The sequence below is a fragment of the Ooceraea biroi genome, chromosome 13, assembly GCF_003672135.1.
Source record: "Ooceraea biroi isolate clonal line C1 chromosome 13, Obir_v5.4, whole genome shotgun sequence".
NCBI classification, from domain to species: domain Eukaryota; kingdom Metazoa; phylum Arthropoda; class Insecta; order Hymenoptera; family Formicidae; genus Ooceraea; species Ooceraea biroi.
The window spans coordinates 5515461-5540519 of record NC_039518.1 but is presented as its reverse complement, the minus strand read 5'-3'; the positions used below and the strand labels follow the sequence as shown (position 1 = coordinate 5540519).

Here is a 25059-nt window from a genome sequence, read left to right as displayed (position 1 = left end):
TTAATCTATGTTTTTCTTTTTTTCATGTTAATATGTAATTACTATGTAATTTATACATATATTTGCTGTAAATCTTGTATAAAAATTTATACAATACAAATTTGTAATAATTATTCACAAACACATTCATAGTTTTTTTATTGTACAATTTCATAGTTTTGTCTTCTTGTGTGTGTACGTGTGTATGTATTGCGTATCTTAAATATTATAAAATATAGAAAGTCACGAGTAACTTGCAAATTAAAGTAAATTATATTAAACAATTACATGCTAAAAAGCATAAATTTTCGATGATGGAAAGTTTTACCTTTATGTTAATAATTCTGTAGAATCATCAGTGCTGTATGTACATATTTTGAGTGTTTTTTTTTATATTTACATAAAAGAAATTATCTAGTAGAAAATAATTTGGTCGATAAGATTTTCGGAGAAAAAGCGGAATAGAAAAAGTTTGTGCTACAAAAGAAAATACATTAGCATTAGAAATATGTGCGTATAATGTTTCCAGTTTTATTTACGAAACATTATCCCCGCCACATATTTTAATACAGCTTTAATTAAATTAATCATAAATGTGATACACATATTTATAACCTTTGGGATTCAGTATGGGTCATTTCAGCATTCTGACACAAAATGTGTATTAAGTAAATTATTATTTTTCTCAATACAAATGGCATGTCATTACGAAATAAGTTTGTCAGTAAACTTAATGCGACAGTGCAATCTGTTTTTTTTTTTTGTAACGTATCGTGCATCAATTGTAGTTGTAATAATTCCACTGGCAGAAATCACATATCCAAATCCCAGCGCGCATTTTACTGTCGCGTTCAGTTGGCTCATTAATGACAAAAATAATCGTCCGCATTCGACCATAATACAATCGTGAGCCAATCGTGTTGTTGGCGAAGACACTATTTTAATGTTCTCATAATAAAGATTCGCTGAAAACTGAAGTAACGTTCTTCTTAAATCGAGAGAAGTTTATGTAACACATTATTAAACTAATCTAGCTCGCACAACGTGATATTATTCCGAATTCGAGGTAGAGGAAGATTGCAGGCGCCGCTTCTTTTTCTTTGGTCTTGATTTCTTCTCGTTCTCAGATTTTTTGTGCTTCGATTCCTTGTAGACTCTGCGCGACGATCTGTGTTTCTCTTTACAACCACTGGAACCACTGCGATCGGAATGTTTCGTCGGATAGGAGTCACTTTTCGCGGAGGCGGACACCGGCAAAGCCCCGTTCTCGCTCGACTGCAACGCCCTGCTGTTCGAGCCGTGCCGCTCCTTGTCTTTGCACTTTCTCTCTTTGTGCTTCGATTTTCTCCACTGCGAGTACGACTTGTTAGAGTGATTGCTGCACTGACTGCTCGATCGCAAACGATCGTCCTCCGAGTCCGACGAGTAACGTCCCCTCTTTTTTGATTTGGATCTGCGCTCCTTCCTCGAAGCATCCTTGTTCATTGAGGCACTGTCGTCCCGGCTGCCACAGTCGCTCGTGTCCCGAGCATCACGGTGGCTGTAGCTCGATCTCTTATCTCGGTCGGATGCGTTAGACGACTCGCTGACGCTCCTAGATCTGGATTGTCTACTTTCGCTGTACTTTTGATCCTTGTTCTTCGGCCTCAATTTTTCCAGGGCCGAGGCCATCTCCTTGCTTCTCGTTGTCCTCTCACTTTTCGCCGTGCGGTCGCTCGAGCCGAGAGTGCACTTCCTCCTCGATCTGTGCTGCCGACGCGACTTGTCCGCCTTCGTTTTGCTGTCGGTCTCGCTGCTACTGCTGTTGCTGCTCGACGAAAAGTCCAAATAATTTTCCTCCTTCTTGATGAGCTTTATTCGCCCGGCACCCTTAGTCTGCACCTTGTATCGCGCCTTCCTCAGTCGTCTCTCGTTATACTTCTTCAGCGAGCTCTCGGACGAGCTGGAGTCGCTGGAACTCGATCTCCTCTTCTTGGATCGCTTATTGCGGCTCTTCGTCGCGTACGATCTTTTATGCTTCTGCGCGGCAGCCTTCTTCCCCGATGACTTCTTCGGATTGTTCCGCTTACTCTGCTTCGAGCTGTAATCGTTATCAGAACTGTCCTCGTCGCTCGTCGAAAATGACAGGGACGATCCCCTTGCGTGTACCTCCTGGGATGTACTCGGCAATGTCAGGTTTTCTGGAGACGTTCCTCTCAGAGTCATCCTGGTAACGAACGAAATAACAAAATGAATATTTAAAACGCACTAATCTCGGAGGAAACATTGTCGCGCGATACAATCGCAATCGATATTGCGGCAAACTTTTTAATAGTCTTCCTATAACTTACTGGGAGCTAGGTGCATCATGAACCACTACATGCTCGGAGTCGGAGGAAAGCAGCTCGATGATTTCCGGCGTCCTCTCGTGACGCGGCTTCACGTAGCCAATTATCTCGCACTCGCCGTCCTCCGACTCGGAGGAGGTTGACGAGATGATCAACAGTTCCGGCGTGTATGGGTCTATTCGGTGGAAAATTTGCCCTACCGTACTAGGACCTGTGTGAACAATTAAAAAACAACAAATTGATTTTAATTATATTAAATGTTTTTCGCACTTGTTTCTTAAAAACGAAAAGAAGCTCAAGCGCCGAAGCAAAGTTCCAAATCAATCGATGAAATCAATTTACCAGGCATGCTAATGGGATGTGACGCAGAACGCGGCGCTGTTGGCGGCATCTCAACGTTCACTCTCAAATCCATCGCCTCGTCGAGTATTCGTACGTCCGAGTAATCAGAAGTGATGCTGCTGTTACTGCTGGTAGTGCTGGTGCTGGTAGTGCTGCTGGATGACGCGGGCGACAAGATGCGAGCCGTGTACTCGTTCGACAGGCCTGCAACAGGTATACGGATCGATTCGTAAAGATCAAGCATTATTGTTCGCTGCTAGTTAAGGGGGGAACCTGCTTTAGAACGTTGAAAATAAGGTATAATTTTACAAATTTGTTTTTGGAGAAACTATACAGCGGATCATTATAAAACTTTGATGCATTTATTAGTACATGTTTAAAGATAAAAAAAATTATTTTTTGATTTGAATATATCGCCTGTAGAGGTCGTCCTGGAGGCATCTTAGTGCAGCCGGCATTGTAAATTGGCGAGCATTCTCCCGCCTCCAAATTTCATCCAAACTGAAAAATTAAAATATTTTCTCGTTATTTATGAATTCCCATCGTCGATGAACCTTTAATATTCATAAAAACATTAAGTTAAACAATTACTTTTGCATGAAAAAGTTCAACAACTTTGCCCAAAAATCGTACTTTTGTGTTCTAAGCTCCACAATTTTGGCACTTTTCAACTTTTTTCTTCTCTCTTTGGTTCATCGACGATGGGCATTCATAAATAACGAGAACACATTTCAATTTTTCAGTTTAGACGAAATTTCGAGGCAGGAGAATGCTCACCAATTTGCAACGCCGGCGACGCGGCCGCACTAAGATTTCTCCAGGACGACCTCTACAAGCGATATATTCAAATCAAAAAATAATTTTTTTATCTTTAAACATGTACTAATAAATGCATTGTAAATTGGCGAGCATTCTCCTGCCTCCAAATTTCATCCAAACTGAAAAATTGAAATATTTTCTCGTTATTTATGAATTCCCATCGTCGATGAACCTTTAATATTCATAAAAACATTAAGTTAAACAATTACTTTTGCATGAAAAAGTTCAACAACTTTGCCCAAAAATCGTACTTTTGTGTTCTAAGCTCCACTATTTTGGCACTTTTCAACTTTTTTCTTCTCTCTTTGGTTCATCGACGATGGGAATTCATAAATAACGAGAACACATTTCAATTTTTCAGTTTAGACGAAATTTCGAGGCAGGAGAATGCTCACCAATTTGCAACGCCGCGACGCGGCTGCACTAAGTTTCTCCAGGACGACCTCTACAAGCGATATATTCAAATCAAAAAATAATTTTTTTATCTTTAAACATGTACTAATAAATGCATTGTAAATTGGCGAGCATTCTCCCGCCTCCAAATTTCATCCAAACTGAAAAATTGAAATATTTTCTCGTTATTTATGAATTCCCATCGTCGATGAACCTTTAATATTCATAAAAACATTAAGTTAAACAATTACTTTTGCATGAAAAAGTTCAAAAACTTTGCCCAAAAATCGTACTTTTGTGTTCTAAGCTCCACAATTTTGGCACTTTTCAACTTTTTTCTTCTCTCTTTGGTTCATCGACGATGGGAATTCATAAATAACGAGAACACATTTCAATTTTTCAGTTTAGACGAAATTTGGAGGCAGGAGAATGCTCACCAATTTGCAACGCCGGCGACGCGGCTGCACTAAGATTTCTCCAGGACGACCTCTACAAGCGATATATTCAAATGAAAAAATAATTTTTTTATCTTTAAACATGTACTAATAAATGCATTGTAAATTGGTGAGCATTCTCCTGCCTCCAAATTTCATCCAAACTGAAAAATTGAAATATTTTCTCGTTATTTATGAATTCCCATCGTCGATGAACCTTTAATATTCATAAAAACATTAAGTTAAACAATTACTTTTGCATGAAAAAGTTCAACAACTTTGCCTAAAAATCGTACTTTTGTGTTCTAAGCTCCACCATTTTGGCACTTTTCAACTTTTTTCTTCTCTCTTTGGTTCATCGACGATGGGAATTCATAAATAACGAGAACACATTTCAATTTTTCAGTTTAGACGAAATTTCGAGGCAGGAGAATGCTCACCAATTTGCAACGCCGACGACGCGGCTGCACTAAGTTTCTCCAGGACGACCTCTACAGGCGATATATTCAAATCAAAAGATAATTTTTTTTATCTTTAAACATGCACTAATAAATGCATTGTAAATTGGTGAGCATTCTCCTGCCTCCAATTTTCATCCAAACTAAAAAATTGAAATATTTTCTCGTTATTTATGAATTCCCATCGTCGATGAACCTTTAATATTCATAAAAACATTAAGTTAAACAATTACTTTTGCATGAAAAAGTTCAACAACTTTGCCCAAAAATCGTACTTTTGTGTTCTAAGCTCCACCATTTTGGCACTTTTCAACTTTTTTCTTCTCTCTTTGGTTCATCGACGATGGGAATTCATAAATAACGAGAACACATTTCAATTTTTCAGTTCAGACGAAATTTGGAGGCAGGAGAATGCTCACCAAGTTGCAACGCCGGCGACGCGGCTGCACTAAGATTTCTACAGGACGACCTCTACAAGCGATATATTCAAATCAAAAGATAATTTTTTTTATCTTTAAACATGCACTAATAAATGCATTGTAAATTGGTGAGCATTCTCCTGCCTCCAATTTTCATCCAAACTAAAAATTGAAATATTTTCTCGTTATTTATGAATTCCCATCGTCGATGAACCTTTAATATTCATAAAAACATTAAGTTAAACAATTACTTTTGCATGAAAAAGTTCAAAAACTTTGCCCAAAAATCGTACTTTTGTGTTCTAAGCTCCACCATTTTGGCACTTTTCAACTTTTTTCTTCTCTCTTTGGTTCATCGACGATGGGAATTCATAAATAACGAGAACACATTTCAATTTTTCAGTTTAGACGAAATTTCGAGGCAGGAGAATGCTCACCAATTTGCAACGCCGCGACGCGGCTGCACTAAGATTTCTCCAGGACGACCTCTACAAGCGATATATTCAAATGAAAAAATAATTTTTTTATCTTTAAACATGTACTAATAAATGCATTGTAAATTGGCGAGCATTCTCCCGCCTCCAAATTTCATCCAAACTGAAAAATTGAAATATTTTCTCGTTATTTATGAATTCCCATCGTCGATGAACCTTTAATATTCATAAAAACATTAAGTTAAACAATTACTTTTGCATGAAAAAGTTCAACAACTTTGCCTAAAAATCGTACTTTTGTGTTATAAGCTCCACCATTGTGGCACTTTTCAACTTTTTTCTTCTCTCTTTGGTTCATCGACGATGGGAATTCATAAATAACGAGAACACATTTCAATTTTTCAGTTTAGACGAACTTTCGAGGCAGGAGAATGCTCACCAATTTGCAACGCCGGCGACGCGGCTGCACTAAGTTTCTCCAGGACGACCTCTACAGGCGATATATTCAAATCAAAAAATAATTTTTTTTATCTTTAAACATGTACTAATAAATGCATAAAAGTTTTATAATGATCCGCTGTATAGTTTCTCCAAAAACAATTCGTAAAATATACCTTATTTTCAGCGTTCTAAAGCAGGCTCCCCCCTTAAGACAAGCACCTACCGCGTGTCATATAAGTGACGGATTGGTCGTATCCAATCAGATCGAAGTTGGTTTGCGCAAAATTCAACAGCTCGTGCGCGAAGTGATCCGTGTGTATGGTAAAAAAGGGCCGCACGATATTGCGAAACTCCAGGCTCCTAATGTCATACTGACCTAAGGCATCTATTATTATGTTCAACAGATACGCGACGTGAGACGGTTCATTGTTAAGTAACAAAACCTGCAGCTCCCGGTTCAACCACGGTATAAGGCGGTTCAGTTCCTGCGGCTGCCTCCTGCAATGCGATATTTTTTTAGAATTTGAATTTGAAGAAATCTAATTAAAATAAATGCAATTTAAATGACAATCGACAAGTTATGCGTTTCCACGTGAAATATAATTATATGGCGGACGGGAGAGAAAATGATCAAATTGCAAGATTATGATTGTATCGCGCGTCTATACAGATACACGTCGCAACGCTGGCAGCAATATTCACCTATAAAATTCAGCGCTGCATTCACGGAAACGTCCGAACACGTCGGGTAACGCGGTGGCCCATATACCATGCCTGTAGATGTTGCGACGGTACTCCAAGGGATTACTGCGCCTACGTCGGCGTTCCTCCCGCGACACCTGAGACGTGATACTGGGCAGCTGTTCGCGCCTGGCGACTTGTTCCGGGTTTAACAGCACTCCGTGTCGGCGATTGCCGGTCATCGTTGTCCTGACGACGCGCAGAGTGATCTTACAAACTTGCGCCACGCTCGATAGAACATGTGCATGCAACGAAATCATGTTTCTTTCTTACCTGTAGACAAAGCGACGAGGAGCCATGTCCCAGTTGCCGCCGACGTCGAAGTTGACATCCAGTGTAGCTGTGACCTGCGGCTGAGAGATCTGCGACGCCAACTCGCGAGGCACATGATACTGATCGTAATCCTCCTCCGATCGTACATTGTGTATGATTGATTTGAACGTTTGCTTGCACAGGGGACACTCCGTCTTTATCTTGGACCACTGAAGCAGGCAGGTGAAACAGAACTGATGCAAGCAACTGTCCGTGAACGACGTGTTAATTAGTTTGCCTAGGCAAATGCTACAGTTGGGCGGTGGAGAGGCAGCACCCTCGCTTCGCTCGCTACTGTCGGAATTTTGTGCAGGTGCTTCAGATTTGATAGGTTCCTCTACACCCGCGCTAGAGTTCTTTATTTCTAATGAGCCTTCCATTGCTATCTGCTATAGACGTCCATCCGTGAACAAATTCCTGCAAAATAAAACGTGTGTGTGTGTGATATGCGACAGCAATTTTCATGTCAGGTATGAATCTATAAATATGATAAAAAATAATATAGGTACAGGTGCAATAAATAGAGAATTTATAATATCTGAAGCATTTGTGGTAAGAAAATAGCTCGACATTATATACATATTTGTACAAATAAATTATCTAATTATTAAGGATTGTGAAAAAATATTTGTAGGACAATTTACAATGTATTGGGTTGGCCAAAAAGTAATTGCGTTTTTTTTTTATATACCTAAAAGGCGAATTTTTCATGGGAAACAAAAATTTATTAAACAATATATTGTCCATTTTGTTTGATTATCTTTTGCCATTTTTCAGGCAACTTCATGATTCCGCGCTCAAAAAAGTTCTTATCTTTTTCAGCAAAAAACAATTCCAACAACGATTTCATATCCTCATCAGCAGTCAAGGTTTTACCACTCAAGGCGTTTTGCAAAGAACGAAACGAATGGTAATCTGATGGTGCCAGGTCTGGCGAATATGGTAGATGTGGTAACATCATGGTAACACATCCAATCCAAGCTGCAACAATTTTTCACGAGTGACCAAACTTGTACGTGGTCTAGCGTTATCATGGTGAAATGCAACACCTTTGCGATTCACCAATTCTCGACGTTTCTGTTTGATGGCATCGTTTAATTTATCCAGTTGACGACAGTATACGTCTGAATTAATGGTTTGATTGCTTGCAAGCAGCTCAAAATACACAATACCTTTAAAGTCCTGCCAGACTGACAGCATAATCTTTCTTTGGTGAATATCTGCTTTTCAAGTGCTTTCAGCAGGTTCATCACGATCTTTTTCGTTTGACGTTGTTGTAGACGATCCATTTTTCGTCGCCTGTTATCATACGTTTTAAAAATGCATCATTTTCCTCACGTTTCAAAAGAGAATCGCAGATGTCAATACGCTCAGTGAGATGAATTTCTTTGAGCTCATGTGGTACCCAAATATCGAACTTACTAATGTATCCAAGTCGTTTTAAATGGTTTTCAACACTCGCTTTCGATATGTTGAGATTCTCAGCAATCTCTCGTGTCGTTAAACGCCGATTGGAATCGATCGGTGCCTTTATTTTGTCATCATCAATTTCGATTGGCCTTCCTGAGCGTGGTGCATCTTTCACATTAAAATCTGCAGATCGAAATTTAGTAAACCAATGTTGACACTGCCACAGTTTTAAAGCATCTTCGCCATATACATCACGTAACTTTGTATGAGCTTGCACAGCGTTTTTCCCTTTTCGGAAGTAATAAAACGAAATATGAGGAAAATGTTCCTTTTGATTTTCCATTTTGAAATCGACGGCAAACAAACAATTGTTAACGAAATCGTGTACTTTCTTTTTCTAAAACAAGCTTGAACTGTGAGTTGTTAATCTACATAATGAATTTGCGGTTTAGAATGAAGTTAGTTACATTTCAAGCATGTATGTCCATCTATTGGAAAAAAACGCAATTACTTTTTATATAAATAAAAGGCGAATTTTTCATGGGAAACAAAAACTTAATTAAACAATATATTGTCCATTTTGTTTGATTATCTTTTGCCATTTTTCAGGCAACTTCATGATTCCGCGCTCAAAAAAGTTCTTATCTTTTTCAGCAAAAAACAATTCCAACAACGATTTCATATCCTCATCAGCAGTCAAGGTTTTACCATTCAAGGCGTTTTGCAAAGAAAGAAACAAATGGTAATCTGATGGTGCCAAGTCTGGCGAATATGGTGGATGTGGTAACACATCCCATCCAAGCTGCAACAATTTTTCACGAGTGACCAAACTTGTACGTGGTCTAGCGTTATCATGGCGAAACGCAACACCTTTGCGATTCACCAATTCTCGACGTTTCTGTTTGATGGCATCATTTAATTTATCCAGTTGACGACAGTATACGTCTGCATTAATGGTTTGATTCCTTGCAAGCAGCTCAAAATACACAATACCTTTAAAGTCCCAGCAGACTGACAGCATAATCTTTCTTTGGTGAATATCTGCTTTTCAAGTGCTTTCAGCAGGTTCATCACGATCTTTTTCGTTTGACGTTGTTGTAGACGATCCATTTTTCGTCGCCTGTTATCATGCGTTTCAAAAATCGATCATTTTCCTCACGTTTCGAAAGAGAATCGCAGATGTCAATACGCTTAGCGAGATGAATTTCTTTGAGCTCATGTGGTACCCAAATATCGAACTTACTAATGTATCCAAGTCGTTTTAAATGGTTTTCAACACTCGATTTCGATATGTTGAGATTCTCAGCAATCTCTCGTGTCGTTAAACGCCGATTGGAATCGATCAGTGCCTTTATTTTGTTATCATCAATTTCGATTGGCCTTCCTGAGCGTGGTGCATCTTTCACATTAAAATCTCGAGATCGAAATTTAGTAAACCAATGTTGACACTGCCTGCCACAGTTTTAAAGCATCTTCGCCATATATTGGGTTGGCCAAAAAGTAACTGCGTTTTTTTTAATATAAATTAAAGGCGAATTTTTCATGGGAAACAAAAACTTTATTAAACAATATATTGTCCATTTTGTTTGATTATCTTTTGCCATTTTTCAGGCAACTTCATGATTCCGCGCTCAAAAAAGTTCTTATCTTTTTCAGCAAAAAACAATTCCAACAACGATTTCATATCCTCATCAGCAGTCAAGGTTTTACCATTCAAGGCGTTTTGCAAAGAACGAAACGAATGGTAATCTGATGGTGCCAGGTCTGGCGAATATGGTGGATGTGGTAACACATCCCATCCAAGCTGCAACAATTTTTCACGAGTGACCAAACTTGTACGTGGTCTAGCGTTATCATGGCGAAACGCAACACCTTTGCGATTCACCAATTCTCGACGTTTCTGTTTGATGGCATCGTTTAATTTATCCAGTTGACGACAGTATACGTCTGCATTAATGGTTTGATTCCTTGCAAGCAGCTCAAAATACACAATACCTTTAAAGTCCCAGCAGACTGACAGCATAATCTTTCTTTCGTGAATATCTGCTTTTCAAGTGCTTTCAGCAGGTTCATCACGATCTTTTTCGTTTGACGTTGTTGTAGACGATCCATTTTTCGTCGCCTGTTATCATGCGTTTCAAAAATCGATCATTTTCCTCACGTTTCGAAAGAGAATCGCAGATGTCAATACGCTCAGTGAGATGAATTTCTTTGAGCTCATGTGGTACCCAAATATCGAACTTACTAATGTATCCAAGTCGTTTCAAATGGTTTTCAACACTCGATTTCGATATGTTGAGATTCTCAGCAATCTCTCGTGTCGTTAAACGCCGATTGGAATCGATCGGTGCCTTTATTTTGTCATCATCAATTTCGATTGGCCTTCCTGAGCGTGGTGCATCTTTCACATTAAAATCTCGAGATCGAAATTTAGTAAACCAATGTTGACACTGCCGCAGTTTTAAAGCATCTTCGCCATATATTGGGTTGGCCAAAAAGTAACTGCGTTTTTTTTTATATAACTAAAAGGCGAATTTTTCATGGGAAACAAAAACTTTATCAAACAATATATTGTCCATTTTGTTTGATTATCTTTTGCCATTTTTCAGGCAACTTCATGATTCCGCGCTCAAAAAAGTTCTTATCTTTTTCAGCAAAAAACAATTCCAACAACGATTTCATATCCTCATCAGCAGTCAAGGTTTTACCATTCAAGGCGTTTTGCAAAGAACGAAACGAATGGTAATCTGATGGTGCCAGGTCTGGCGAATATGGTGGATGTGGTAACACATCCCATCCAAGCTGCAACAATTTTTCACGAGTGACCAAACTTGTACGTGGTCTAGCGTTATCATGGTGAAACGCAACACCTTTGCGATTCACCAATTCTCGACGTTTCTGTTTGATGGCATCATTTAATTTATCCAGTTGACGACAGTATACGTCTGCATTAATGGTTTGATTCCTTGCAAGCAGCTCAAAATACACAATACCTTTAAAGTCCCGCCAGACCGACAGCATAATCTTTCTTTGGTGAATATCTGCTTTTCAAGTGCTTTCAGCAGGTTCATCACGATCTTTTTCGTTTGACGTTGTTGCAGACGATCGATTTTTCGTCGCTTGTTATCATCCGTTTCAAAAATGGATCATTTTCCTCACGTTTCGAAAGAGAATCGCAGATGTCAATACGCTTAGCGAGATGAATTTCTTTGAGCTCATGTGCTACCCAAATATCGAACTTACTAATGTATCCAAGTCGTTTCAAATGGTTTTCAACACTCGATTTCGATATGTTGAGATTCTCAGCAATCTCTCGTGTCGTTAAACGCCGATTGGAATCGATCGGTGCCTTTATTTTGTCATCATCAATTTCGATTGGCCTTCCTGAGCGTGGTGCATCTTTCACATTAAAATCTCGAGATCGAAATTTAGTAAACCAATGTTGACACTGCCGCAGTTTTAAAGCATCTTCGCCATATACATCACGTAACTTTGTATGAGCTTGCACAGCGTTTTTTCCTTTTCGGAAGTAATAACACGAAATATGAGGAAAATGTTCCTTTTGATTTTCCATTTTGAAATCGACGGCAAACAAACAATTGTTAACGAAATCGTGTACTTTCTTTTTCTAAAACAAGCTTGAACTGTGAGTTGTTAATCTACATAATGGATTTGCGGTTTAGAATGAAGTTAGTTACATTTCAAGCATGTATGTCCATCTATTGGAAAAAAACGCAATTACTTTTTGGCCAACCCAGTAACATCGCTGTAGCATTAGCTGGAATTAAGCGAAACCCAATTATTTATGAAAGTTCACTGCGCTCGAAGTCGCGAAAAGATATAACGCGAGCCATTATTAAGACGACGACATATGCAGGCTGGAACGGTGTTGAACAACTGGGACGATATTAAACGAGATCCATGCAAAACGCAATGCCAGCTACTTGAAAACATTTTGAAGGATCAATCGATAAAATTTACACCGTTTGACATTTGTGTGTATCGCCTTCGGTCACGGAGCAACAAACGTAAAGATCGCAATTCCCCGAAATCGCGGCGTACGTACGTCGTTTCGGGATATTCCTCCGCGAGGACGACGCGTCACGTTAATTCGCGCGAAACGAGAAAAAACCAGCACCGACACTTACGACGCGTTCGCCTTCGCGTCAGATGTTTCCATTGGCAGAAAACGCGATGTTGCTCCAATGTTGCTCCGAGAGTGCCGAACGTTCTACGAATTATGTAGGTTGGCCGACGTAGCGATCGCGCTAATGAATGACGCGATAAAGGACAGGAAGTGCACGCGAGAAAAATTCCGAGGAGTTCCGCGAGTCTACCGCGCGAGTGTCTGACGCGTTCTCGCTGAAAATCTACTGGGAACCGGAGCAACGGGCTCTCCTGCGATCGCTGCTTCCGCCCTCCTGCGACTTCCTTACCTTTCCCGTTGCTGCCGCTGGACAGCCGAGGCTGCTCGCGCCGAGCCGTGTCAAGCGTCAGCTGCTCCGGAGTACGTCGTTTTTCCACCACAAAATTCTTTTATGGCGAACGCACAATTTTCTACGACGGTCAACTCGCGGTAACAATTCCGGCTATAATGGGCCATAAGGCGAGAAGGACCGCAGCAGCGCATACTTCGCCGTTGTCATTCCGAAAGCGTCCGCGAGTGTCGCCGCGATCGCTCATTCGGCTTCGGCCGCTTCGGCGACGCGACATCGCGTGATTGGATGCACTCGCTTGTTGGCCTTGTTGATCAGATTAAGGGGATCCTGGAGTGGCCAGTGAACTCCGTCGCGGCGTCTGAATTACCGGCGGAATCGGTGATTTTCCTGCGTTTTCTTTTTATTGAATTCACAGAATGAAAAATCCTTTTCCACGATCAAAGTACACACAATAATGTAACGTGAAAAGCAGGACTTAACTTTCCAAACGGAAAAAAAATCACAATTTTTGATTCAGCCACGATTTCACAGGCATACGTAGGCACGAAATGATCACGAATCTTTCTGCACTAATTACTTTTACACTAGGCTTCTAAACTCATTTCTAAAAGCTTCCCCATATTCTTTCATTTTGTTCCGTCCTTGCGATTATCGAATTTTGGCCACACAAACTGCAAAACATTTATATTAAGAACATTAATGTACGAGGTGACGTCACGATAAGCCGATAATAAAACTGTAAATTTTTTTGTCGTTTTTAACATAAAGTCGAGTTTCGCTCGGTATATTTCTTTGTATACTTTAATCGTGGAGAAGGATTTTTCATTCTATACAATCATTAAAGAGTAATTAGTACAGTAAGATCGACCAATTCCGTCGGTAATACAGACGATCCCCTTAAGGGGATGCTGGAGTTGCTAGTAAACTATTTTTTCACTATAGCGATGGTAATTGCAGTTTCGAAAATTCTCTTTATTGCTTGTGCAGAATAAAAAATCCTTTTCCACAAATGCAATATAGATAGAAAGAAGGTCCGCTCTACAGGACTTTATATTCAAAATGGAAAAGTTAAAACTTGCATTTGTCTTTTCTAACTTTTTTCCATTTTGAATATAAAGTCCTGTAGAGCGGGCGTTCTTTCTATCTATATTGCATTTGTAGAAAAGGATTTTTTATTCTGCACAAGCAATAAAGAGAATTTTCGAAACTGCAATTACCATCGCTATAGTGAAAAAATAGTTCACTAGCAACTTCAGTTTCCCCTGAAGTCGGAGGCGCATCGAAAGCGAGGGACTTTCAAAACCCAGAATGATTGAAAGCTCGTGTATTTTCTGCGATATAAGTATCTTTATTTATTTTTTTCATATCAACGTAATAAAAATACATATAAAATATTTTATATCGTGTTTATAGATCTTATTCATGCGATATATCGAATAGAAAAATCGACGGACCCCAAGAGAGAAAATAGAGAATATTTAAGCAATTTATCAGAGAAGTTAAGGGGATGCTGGAGTTGCTAGTGAACTATTTTTTCACTATAGCGATGGTAATTGCAGTTTCGAAAATTCTCTTTATTGCTTGTGCAGAATAAACAATCCTTTTCCACAAATGAAGTATAGATAGAAAGCCCGCTCTACAGGACTTTATATTCAAAATGGAAAAAAGTTAAAAACTTGCATTTGTCTTTTCTAACTTTTCCCTTTGTGTCACAACCTCTGTGCCTATGACTGTACAGTGTTGCGGATGAAAATTTATATAAAAGCATAAAAAACATAAATGCTTTTATATAAATTTTCCATCCGCAACACTGTACAGTTATGTCAGAATTTTATAATAAATAAACACTCGACAGTATACAAACTATATAAATAAATAAAAAGTTTACAAATGTTAAACGTATATGTTTATGTCTCATTATATACGTATACCTCCAAAATATAATAAAACATAATAAATCATTATTTACATAATAATTTATTATGTACATAATAAAAAAATATAATGCAAACACAAAGAAACAAAAATCCGAAGAAAAAAAATTATCACAACTCGGTCTCGAACCCAACTTGCGCGGATGGCAAAATGCGAGCCTCGCGCTTAGCCACTGGACTACCGCGCTTCACGCCGAACTGTAGCTATTCATGGTACTTTCCGTACCGCTGGAAAATGCTCACTTTTAGATGTAAATTTCTCCGAAACCAAGGCTCATATACCCAAACCCTCGAACACGACGTTAATATTTTTACCTTCCCTTTCGAACGCACTATGACTCGTTCGAAAGTAGAGTTTACATGGGAAAGCTTCTTTGCGAATAGTTTGGACACGAATCATGTATCATTACCGAGCGTAACGAACTAGTTCACGTCCACTTTGCCAGGCGGCGCGTCAAACGTCAGGAAATGTGCCCGTGGAGGCTGGTGGCCGCTCTCAGGTTTCCCTCTGCTGTTACATTGGTTATCCGCTTCAACTGCACTTTTCAGCCATTTCTATTGGCTAAGCTGCTAGTCGATCGTCTCGATATTTCGATATTTCGAGAATCGCAATCACGTTGGTAGAAACTTTAAATGCGCCATGGCGTTTGTGGGATCGTGTCTGAATCTGCCCCGTGTTTCGCGTGATTTTTATCGTACAAAATTACTTTTGCTCGTTAGATTACGGTGAGTATCTTTCATAAGCAGATAAAATGTCAGGCGCCGTATCATGTTAGGTAATATTAACTAACGTTAGTATTAATTAACGTGCAATCGCCGTATCGTCGTTCGTCTGGCGCTGCGTGGTCGGAATTAACGAACATTCTCTTCGCACGTTTCAGGCCGCAATTTCTCCGCCAGAATGCATCGGGATTGCACCTGGTGCGCGATCATTGCCAAGCAGATACATGTTTTATTACATTGTTTATTATATTGTTTTACAATCAGTGGCGTAAAATATCTCAATAAATATTAGGTTGTTCATTAAGTTCTGCGGTTTTTTTGCCCTAAATTAAAACATAAATCTGTTGTACTTACACATTTATTCAATCTAGAATGTATTGTCCATCTTGATCGACCGCCTTCTGCCAACGTTCTGGAAGGGACATAATGCCGCGTTTGTAGAAGTCGCGCGACTTCTGCGCGAAAAAGTCCTTCAAGTACGTTTGAATATCGTCCACTGAATTAAAGCGCTGCCCGTCGAGATTGTTTTCGAGTGACCGGAACAGATGGTAATCCGACGGCGCAAGGTCTGGGGAGTACGGTGGGTGCTGCATGACTTCCCAGCCAAAGCGCTTCAACTTCTTCTTGGTCACCGAAGCAGTGTGTGGTTTGGCGTTGTCGTGGTGGAAGACAGCGCCCTTCCTGGTCGCCAATTCCGGCCGCTTCTCCGCCACTGCCTGCTTCAATTTTTCTAACTGAGCGCAATGCTTCTCGGCGTCGATGGTCCGACCGCGCGGAAGCAGCTCGAAGTACAGGACGCCTCGCCAATCCCACCACACGCTCAGCATCACTTTCTTCGGATGCAAATCCGCTTTGGCAACCGATTGTGACGACTCACCCGGACCGCACCATGACCGCTCGCGTCGAATGTTGTTATATACCACCCATTTTTCGTCTCCCGTGACCACCCGTTTGAGAAAGGCCTCCAGCGAGTTCCATTTCAGCAGGGATTCACAGATCATGACGCGGTCCAAAATGTTCTTTTCGGTGAGCTCGTGAGGGACCCAAACATCTGCTTTTTTCGACATCCCAAGCCGTTTTAATCGCTGCGCAACCGTCGTATGGGCGATGTCGAAGCGCTCCGCGATCTCCCGCGTCGTCGGGTGTCGGTCTGCTTTGATTGCGGCCACGATTTGGTCGTCGTCAGTGGTGGATGGACGACCGGAGCGAGCAGCATCGGAGACGTTCACATCTCCGGAACGAAAGCGCGCAAACCAACGCTGCCAAGCGTCAGCGCTTATGGCCGAGTCCCCGTACACGCCACGTATCTCACGTTGTGCGTCCGTCGCTTTTACTCCTTTGCGGAAGAAAAGTAGCAAAATGTGCCGAAAATGCACCCTTTGATCCTCCATTTTCAATGAATAGCGCGTACACACAACACGTCAAAACGCAACAAAGACTCTGGCGAAACGTCAAGCGTCGTCTAACCCGTCACGGAGTACGCGGCAATCCGCGGTTCAGGCGATGCATGCTATCTTTTTCAATGGACAAACGCTATCTATCAAGAAAACCGCAGAACTTAATGAACAACCTAATATCATGTTGGACGGAAAGGCCAGGGGGATATTCTTGTAAAAATTTAAGCGTAAAACTTTCCGGTAACTTTGTACTAATTGCTAATACAAAGTTTTGCGTTTGAACGTTGCTAAAAGAGCCCGCAGTAATTTACATATAGATAATATTATAGACATCAAATTGTTTAGTTTCGACTGGTTTAATCGATCAAAATTCACAAAAATCGTACAATTGTATTATTAAAATCAATATAATAAATATTATAAAATAATAAAGTATAAATACTTGAGAGTTATTGACTTTGTAGTAAAATAATTCATGTTAACATTATTTGCAAACTCAATAATTCCATATCGATAATTACATTGACATATAATTACAACATATAAATAATAATTTGTTCTCATTTCCCTTGATGTGGAACGCAATAGTTAAGCTAATTATCTGAATGCAAAAAGATCTTTTATGGATGTACCGACATACGTAAAAAATCGACTGAGTATTCGGAATGGCGATGGCGCGTGTTCTCCGACGCTTGAGGCGACCGAGCATAGGCTTCTTTCGTGTTGCGCCGAGGCCTGAGAAAAAAGTTAAAAATTAAGTAAATGTTGCGCAAGTCTCGCTGTGAATTTTAACAATCGGAGTGCGTTTCTGCTCACCTCTACATTACATCCACTCTTCTTCGATTTTCGAGAATATCCATACGCAGATGTTCGCTCACTTCTGCCCTTGCACGATTCTGATTTCACGTTTCTTTTTGTGCCTCGGCGAGCAATGTCGTCTGCCTTCGGATACTCATCGCGTTTGAATCTTTTGGCGTTCATGCGCCAAAGGGGCAAACAACTATTTTCCTGTTGTGCGTCGTCCGTTTGAGCGTCTTTCTTAAAATACATAATGTCGGAGGAGTCCAGCAGTATCTGCAACAGAAATAAATCGACACTTTATTTTATTTTATTCTCATGACGCTTTCGAGAAGAAATCGGTCAAGTGCAATCTTCCTCAAGTCGTCGGCATTTTCTGCTTTGTATTTAGATTCGTGTAACAGGTTTGTCGTATTAAGGGGGTATTCTAGTGTAAAAGCGGAATTTGTATGCTATTTTGGTGAATTTTTTTGAAAAAAGTATGAGGTTTTTTGAGGCAGGGTTTTCCCTGCTTATTTATACATATTTGGTGTATGTTTCCAAATTTTTGTAGTAGACAATAACTATAAATAAGCGCTGCACATGATATTAAATAAGAACATGAAAAAAAAAGTTGGTCCATGGTTCCCATGATTTCAGCTGTTCTGCTCATCTGAAACAAAAAAACCAAAGAGATTCTTAATTAGTATGAGTGTGGCTATAGCAGGTACCAGAATGAAAAACAAATGTTGAAAATTTAAAACGTGACTTCATTGAGAAAATTAAGTTTCGATTTGTGCCATTTTTTTCACCATTGAAGGGCTGTAGAAATTCCAAAAAACAATATTTCGACTTGATTGTGGTAGGGGCTATAGCCACACATATACTGAAGATGTGTGCAAAAGCCTGAGTCAATTGATTAACTGGTTTTTGAGATATCATGGGAACCAATTTGAAAAACATGGTTTCGAGAAAAACACGTTTAAAGTTTTTCATACTGATTACATAGAGATAATGTTACTTACGATCAATCGGCTAGTCCAGGGCCGTACAGGGGACATTCCTCTTGTTCGTAGAAGTCCTGCAGAGCCGATCTCCCTTCCCTGCGATTCATTCTCTGAGCTCGAGAGAAGTTAGTGGAGCGCCGCTCCGAGCGGGTGATACGAGCTTCGTTCCGGGAGTTTGCGTGCATCACCGCTTGCTGACCAATACTAACTCCCATCACGTTCATAAGTTTGAAAATTGGCATAAATCCTTTATTGAAAATTATAACTGCCGAGAACGTTGCTATTTCAACAACTTTCACGCCAGCATGGAGATGTTTTGGAGCAAAAGTCCAAATCAATGAATTTAGAGATTCGTTGTACTATGTAACCTGTACTGTACAAAGGCTCCAATTCAAGTGTACGACCTTCAAAGAATAACGATCTTCCGACCCTACCTAAAATACTAACACAATGCTCTGTTGTGGGCCGCGCGGTCCAACCGCCGAGCGCGCGCCAGAGGTTATTTTCTATTACTTTGTTAATTTTGCGAATCGGGCTAAATCTTCTCGCAGACATATTTTCCATACCGTATACTTGCAAACTATGCCAAAAAAAAATTCGATTTTTCTGACATGCTACACTAGAATACCCCCTTAAGGGGGTATTCTAGTGTAAAAGCGGAATTTGTATGCTATTTTGGTGAATTTTTTTGAAAAAAGTATAAGGTTTTTTGAGGCAGGGTTTTCCCTGCTTATTCATACATATTTGGTGTATGTTTCCAAATTTTTGTAGTAGACAATAACTATAAATAAGCGCTGCACATGATATTAAATAAGAACATGAAAAAAAAAGTTGGTCCATGGTTCCCATGATTTCAGCTGTTCTGCTCATCTGAAACAAAAAAGCCAAAGAGATTCTTAATTAGTATGAGTGTGGCTATAGCAGGTACCAGAATGAAAAACAAATGTTGAAAATTTAAAACGTGACTTCATTGAGAAAATTAAGTTTCGATTTGTGCCATTTTTTTCACCATTGAAGGGCTGTAGAAATTCCAAAAAACAATATTTCGACTTGATTGTGGTAGGGGCTATAGCCACACATATACTGAAGATGTGTGCAAAAGCCTGAGTCAATTGATTAACTGGTTTTTGAGATATCATGGGAACCAATTTGAAAAACATGGTTTCGAGAAAAACACGTTTAAAGTTTTTCATACTGATTACATAGAGATAATGTTACTTACGATCAATCGGCTAGTCCAGGGCCGTACAGGGGACATCCTCTTGTTCGTGGAAGTCCTGCAGAGCCGATCTCTCTTCCCTGCGATTCATTCTCTGATCTCGAGAGAAGTTAGTGGAGCGCCGCTCCGAGCGGGTGATACGAGCTTCGTTCCGGGAGTTTGCGTGCATCACCGCTTGCTGACCAATACTAACTCCCATCACGTTCATAAGTTTGAAAATTGGCATAAATCCTTTATTGAAAATTATAACTGCCGAGAATGTTGCTATTCAACAACTTTCACGCCAGCATGGAGATGTTTTGGAGCAAAAGTCCAAATCAATGAATTTAGAGATTCGTTGTACTATGTAACCTGTACTGTACAAAGGCTCCAATTCAAGTGTACGACCTTCAAAGAATAACGATCTTCCGACCCTACCTAAAATACTAACACAATGCTCTGTTGTGGGCCGCGCGGTCCAACCGCCGAGCGCGCGCCAGAGGTTATTTTCTATTACTTTGTTAATTTTGCGAATCGGGCTAAATCTTCTCGCAGACATATTTTCCATACCATATACTTGCAAACTATGCCAAAAAAAAATTCGATTTTTCTGACATGCTACACTAGAATACCCCGTTAAGGGGGTATTCTAGTGTAAAAGCAGAATTTGTATGCTATTTTGGTGAATGTTTTTTGAAAAAAGTATGAGGTTTTTTGAGGCAGGGTTTTCCCTGCTTATTCATACATATTTGGTGTATGTTTCCAAATTTTTGTATTAGACAATAACTATAAATAAGCGCTGCACATGATATTAAATAAGAACATGAAAAAAAAAGTTGGTCCATGGTTCCCATGATTTCAGCTGTTCTGCTCATCTGAAACAAAAAAGCCAAAGAGATTCTTAATTAGTATGAGTGTGGCTTTAGCAGGTACCAGAATGAAAAAAAATGTTGAAAATTTAAAACGTGACTTCATTGAGAAAATTAAGTTTCGATTTGTGCAATTTTTTTCACCATTGAAGGGCTGTAGAAATTCCAAAAAACAATATTTCGACTTGATTGTGGTAGGGGCTATAGCCACACATATACTGAAGATGTGTGCAAAAGCCTGAGTCAATTGATTAACTGGTTTTTGAGATATCATGGGAACCAATTTGAAAAACATGGTTTCGAGAAAAACACGTTTAAAGTTTTTCATACTGATTACATAGAGATAATGTTACTTACGATCAATCGGCTAGTCCAGGGCCGTACAGGGGACATCCCTCTTGTTCGTAGAAGTCCTGCAGAGCCGATCTCCCTTCCCTGCGATTCATTCTCTGAGCTCGAGAGAAGTTAGTGGAGCGCCGCTCCGAGCGGGTGATACGAGCTTCGTTCCGGGAGTTTGCGTGCATCACCGCTTGCTGACCAATACTAACTCCCATCACGTTCATAAGTTTGAAAATTGGCATAAATCCTTTATTGAAAATTATAACTGCCGAGAATGTTGCTATTCAACAACTTTCACGCCAGCATGGAGATGTTTTGGAGCAAAAGTCCAAATCAATGAATTTAGAGATTCGTTGTACTATGTAACCTGTACTGTACAAAGGCTCCAATTCAAGTGTACGACCTTCAAAGAATAACGATCTTCCGACCCTACCTAAAATACTAACACAATGCTCTGTTGTGTGCCGCGCGGTCCAACCGCCGAGCGCGCGCCAGAGGTTATTTTCTATTACTTTGTTAATTTTGCGAATCGGGCTAAATCTTCTCGCAGACATATTTTCCATACCATATACTTGCAAACTGTGCCAAAAAAAAATTCGATTTTTCTGACATGCTACACTAGAATACCCCCTTAAGGGGGTATTCTAGTGTAAAAGCGGAATTTGTATGCTATTTTGGTGAATTTTTTTGAAAAAAGTATGAGGTTTTTTGAGGCAGGGTTTTCCCTGCTTATTCATACATATTTGGTGTATGTTTCCAAATTTTTGTATTAGACAATAACTATGAATAAGCGCTGCACATGATATTAAATAAGAACATGAAAAAAAAAGTTGGTCCATGGTTCCCATGATTTCAGCTGTTCTGCTCATCTGAAACAAAAAAACCAAAGAGATTCTTAATTAGTATGAGTGTGGCTATAGCAGGTACCAGAATGAAAAACAAATGTTGAAAATTTAAAACGTGACTTCATTGAGAAAATTAAGTTTCGATTTGTGCCATTTTTTTCACCATTGAAGGGCTGTAGAAATTCCAAAAAACAATATTTCGACTTGATTGTGGTAGGGGCTATAGCCACACATATACTGACGATGTGTGCAAAAGCCTGAGTCAATTGATTAACTGGTTTTTGAGATATCATGGGAACCAATTTGAAAAACATGGTTTCGAGAAAAACACGTTTAAAGTTTTTCATACTGATTACATAGAGATAATGTTACTTACGATCAATCGGCTAGTCCAGGGCCGTACAGGGGACATCCCTCTTGTTCGTGGAAGTCCTGCAGAGCCGATCTCTCTTCCCTGCGATTCATTCTCTGATCTCGAGAGAAGTTAGTGGAGCGCCGCTCCGAGCGGGTGATACGAGCTTCGTTCCGGGAGTTTGCGTGCATCACCGCTTGCTGACCAATACTAACTCCCATCACGTTCATAAGTTTGAAAATTGGCATAAATCCTTTATTGAAAATTATAACTGCCGAGAATGTTGCTATTCAACAACTTTCACGCCAGCATGGAGATGTTTTGGAGCAAAAGTCCAAATCAATGAATTTAGAGATTCGTTGTACTATGTAACCTGTACTGTACAGAGGCTCCAATTCAAGTGTACGACCTTCAAAGAATGACGATCTTCCGACCCTACCTAAAATACTAACACAATGCTCTGTTGTGGGCCGCGCGGTCCAACCGCCGAGCGCGCGCCAGAGGTTATTTTCTATTACTTTGTTAATTTTGCGAATCGGGCTAAATCTTCTCGCAGACATATTTTCCATACCATATACTTGCAAACTATGCCAAAAAAAAATTCGATTTTTCTGACATGCTACGCTAGAATACCCCCTTAATCATATCACAGAAAAGATTACAACGACGAAGTCTTAAAATTAAGTTTTCTGAATAAAAATTAATCAAAATGCTCGCTTGCAATTCATGCACACGGTAAATGTTTCACACCTGTTCGTTCTCCCTGCACCTTTTCCTCTTAACAGATTTCTTGGGTATGTCGTCTGACGGAAATTCAATGACGTTGTTGTGCCTGAGTGGTTTCCTCGAGCTGCTTTCCTTACGCAGAGTTTGTCTACTCTCAGTATACTGAAAACGCAGCAGCCTGTCATTGCGCGTTTAACGAGAGAATTAAGAGACACAGTACCTTCCTGATAGCGCCTTGTATAGATTGTATCCACTCGTCGCTGTCGTCCTTTTCCGAGTACAGTAGGAACGTCTCGTGCAGGCACGTTACGCGAAACAGTTTCTTGCTTAGGACGCAAGTCAGGCTGCACTTGTTTAACGGTAGGACGCAGGACACGCTTAGCGAGGTTTCCGGCTCGCCCTTGCAATAGAGCAAAGTGTCATTCAGGAGAACGAAGTATCTCCTGTAGGCGGAATTGCCTCGCCTCGAAACGCGCATCAGCGGACCCTGCTTGATCAACATTCTGCCAGGTTTAACGAGATTGATCGACGTATTGATGCACCTCTGAAGATTTAACAGTTTCTGCGTCTCCTCGTTCTGCGCGATCAAGCTGTTGATGTGTTTCGCGGACTTTCCGATCTCGACCAAACAGGCTGCAAACAATTTGGGATTGCGTACGCGTAACAACACGGAGTCAACTTTGCGATAAGAGCTAGAGCTACTTTAGACTCATATTGTCAACGCAATTACCCTGTAAAGATCTGTACTCCCTGTGTCTGTAAGGGGTGTGTTGTAAGACTTCCTTAACTAGTAATTGGTATCTCGGTACTCTCTGTACCGGTGTAATCAACAGCGAAGACAACTTTCTACCTACTTCCGGCCTTGTTTCCTGATCGCAGATGAACTTCTTGAAGGCAGGGTCGCTCTCCTCACTCGTCTGGAAAGGTTGACAAAACTTATAGATCAAGTGCGAACAGTTTTTCTGAACCTTGAAATTACCTGCAGCAGATTCAACACCTGCGTATAGTCGTAAGCATAAACGGAGTACAGCTTGAAGAACGGGGCTAGCTTGCGAAATACCTCGGCTATGCTCTCGGAATTATGTTTCAATCCTGCCACTAGTTCGCCGCTCACATTGTACAATGTCTTTATGTTCTCCAATAAAGTGGTGAGCAACGGGTGAGCCAGTAGCTTTCTTTCGAGGATGGGTTGTATAAAGAACTAGAGAAAGACGTGTATTAATGATACCGTGATCGTTATAATTCAGTATCTTGAGGCATACCTTCGCCAAAATCTCCAGCTGCTGTAAGTAGGTAACTTCTGTGGTCAGTATTTCCCGAATGGCTTGCGATCTCAGAGTGCTTTCCCTTTCTTCTGCGTATCTCTCGTTGTCTTCGTTCAAAGCATGTAGAACTAGAAAATTATTATAATGTAGAGCAACTACATTGATAAAATATATTTATATATTTAAAAGATATATATATAAAGTTTCCATATTTGTTAAAAAGACAGATGACGTACCTTTCATACGGCTCCGCATGCTCAGCATATTTCTCTCATTTATAATTTGTCTTAACTCTGAACTGAGGCTGGCTTGTGGTGATAGTGGTGAATACATATTTAACTATGTAATAACGTTTTCCTGAGACTTATAAGTACGTTTGGGAAATAAGTATCGCAAACTTTGTATTCCTGGTTTATCCAAGCTGCAATAACTTATCCGATATTTTGATTTATTTTTCAAAAACTCGAATAAACACAACTGTTTACTACTACTGTCGTGTCTAGGAGCTCGTACGTGATTGTACTGGCTAAAATTTAAATCGACTTGACAGTCGCAGCACCCGCGTACAGGTGTTGCGCGACGCTAACGCTCCGATTGGTTGCCATGGTGCAGGTATGAAAGCGTGCGTCCTATAAAACGATCCGAAAACAATGTGGCAACAATGTCAGCATCAAATCAC

The 25059-nt window shown here is 40.1% G+C and overlaps 1 protein-coding gene and 1 long non-coding RNA gene across 2 annotated transcripts; one reads left to right on the top strand and one right to left on the bottom strand.

The window, feature by feature from the left end:
* Positions 1-421: 421 nt before the first annotated feature.
* LOC105281901 (E3 ubiquitin-protein ligase Topors) lies at positions 422-25059 on the bottom strand. The gene is made up of 14 exons (XM_026974524.1): positions 24617-25059; positions 24378-24508; positions 24095-24316; positions 23846-24032; positions 23336-23748; positions 23140-23277; positions 17819-18076; positions 17603-17737; positions 7061-7488; positions 6749-6976; positions 6270-6544; positions 2649-2852; positions 2310-2517; positions 422-2185 (listed from the first exon to the last, which is right to left on the bottom strand). Exons 1-14 carry the CDS (start codon positions 24711-24713, stop codon positions 1030-1032), a joined length of 4080 nt encoding a protein of 1359 aa, XP_026830325.1. The 5' UTR covers positions 24714-25059; the 3' UTR covers positions 422-1029.
* On the top strand, positions 15414-15909 carry LOC105287339. The gene is made up of 2 exons (XR_895445.1): positions 15414-15608; positions 15764-15909. It is a non-coding gene; the product is annotated as an uncharacterized LOC105287339 (long non-coding RNA).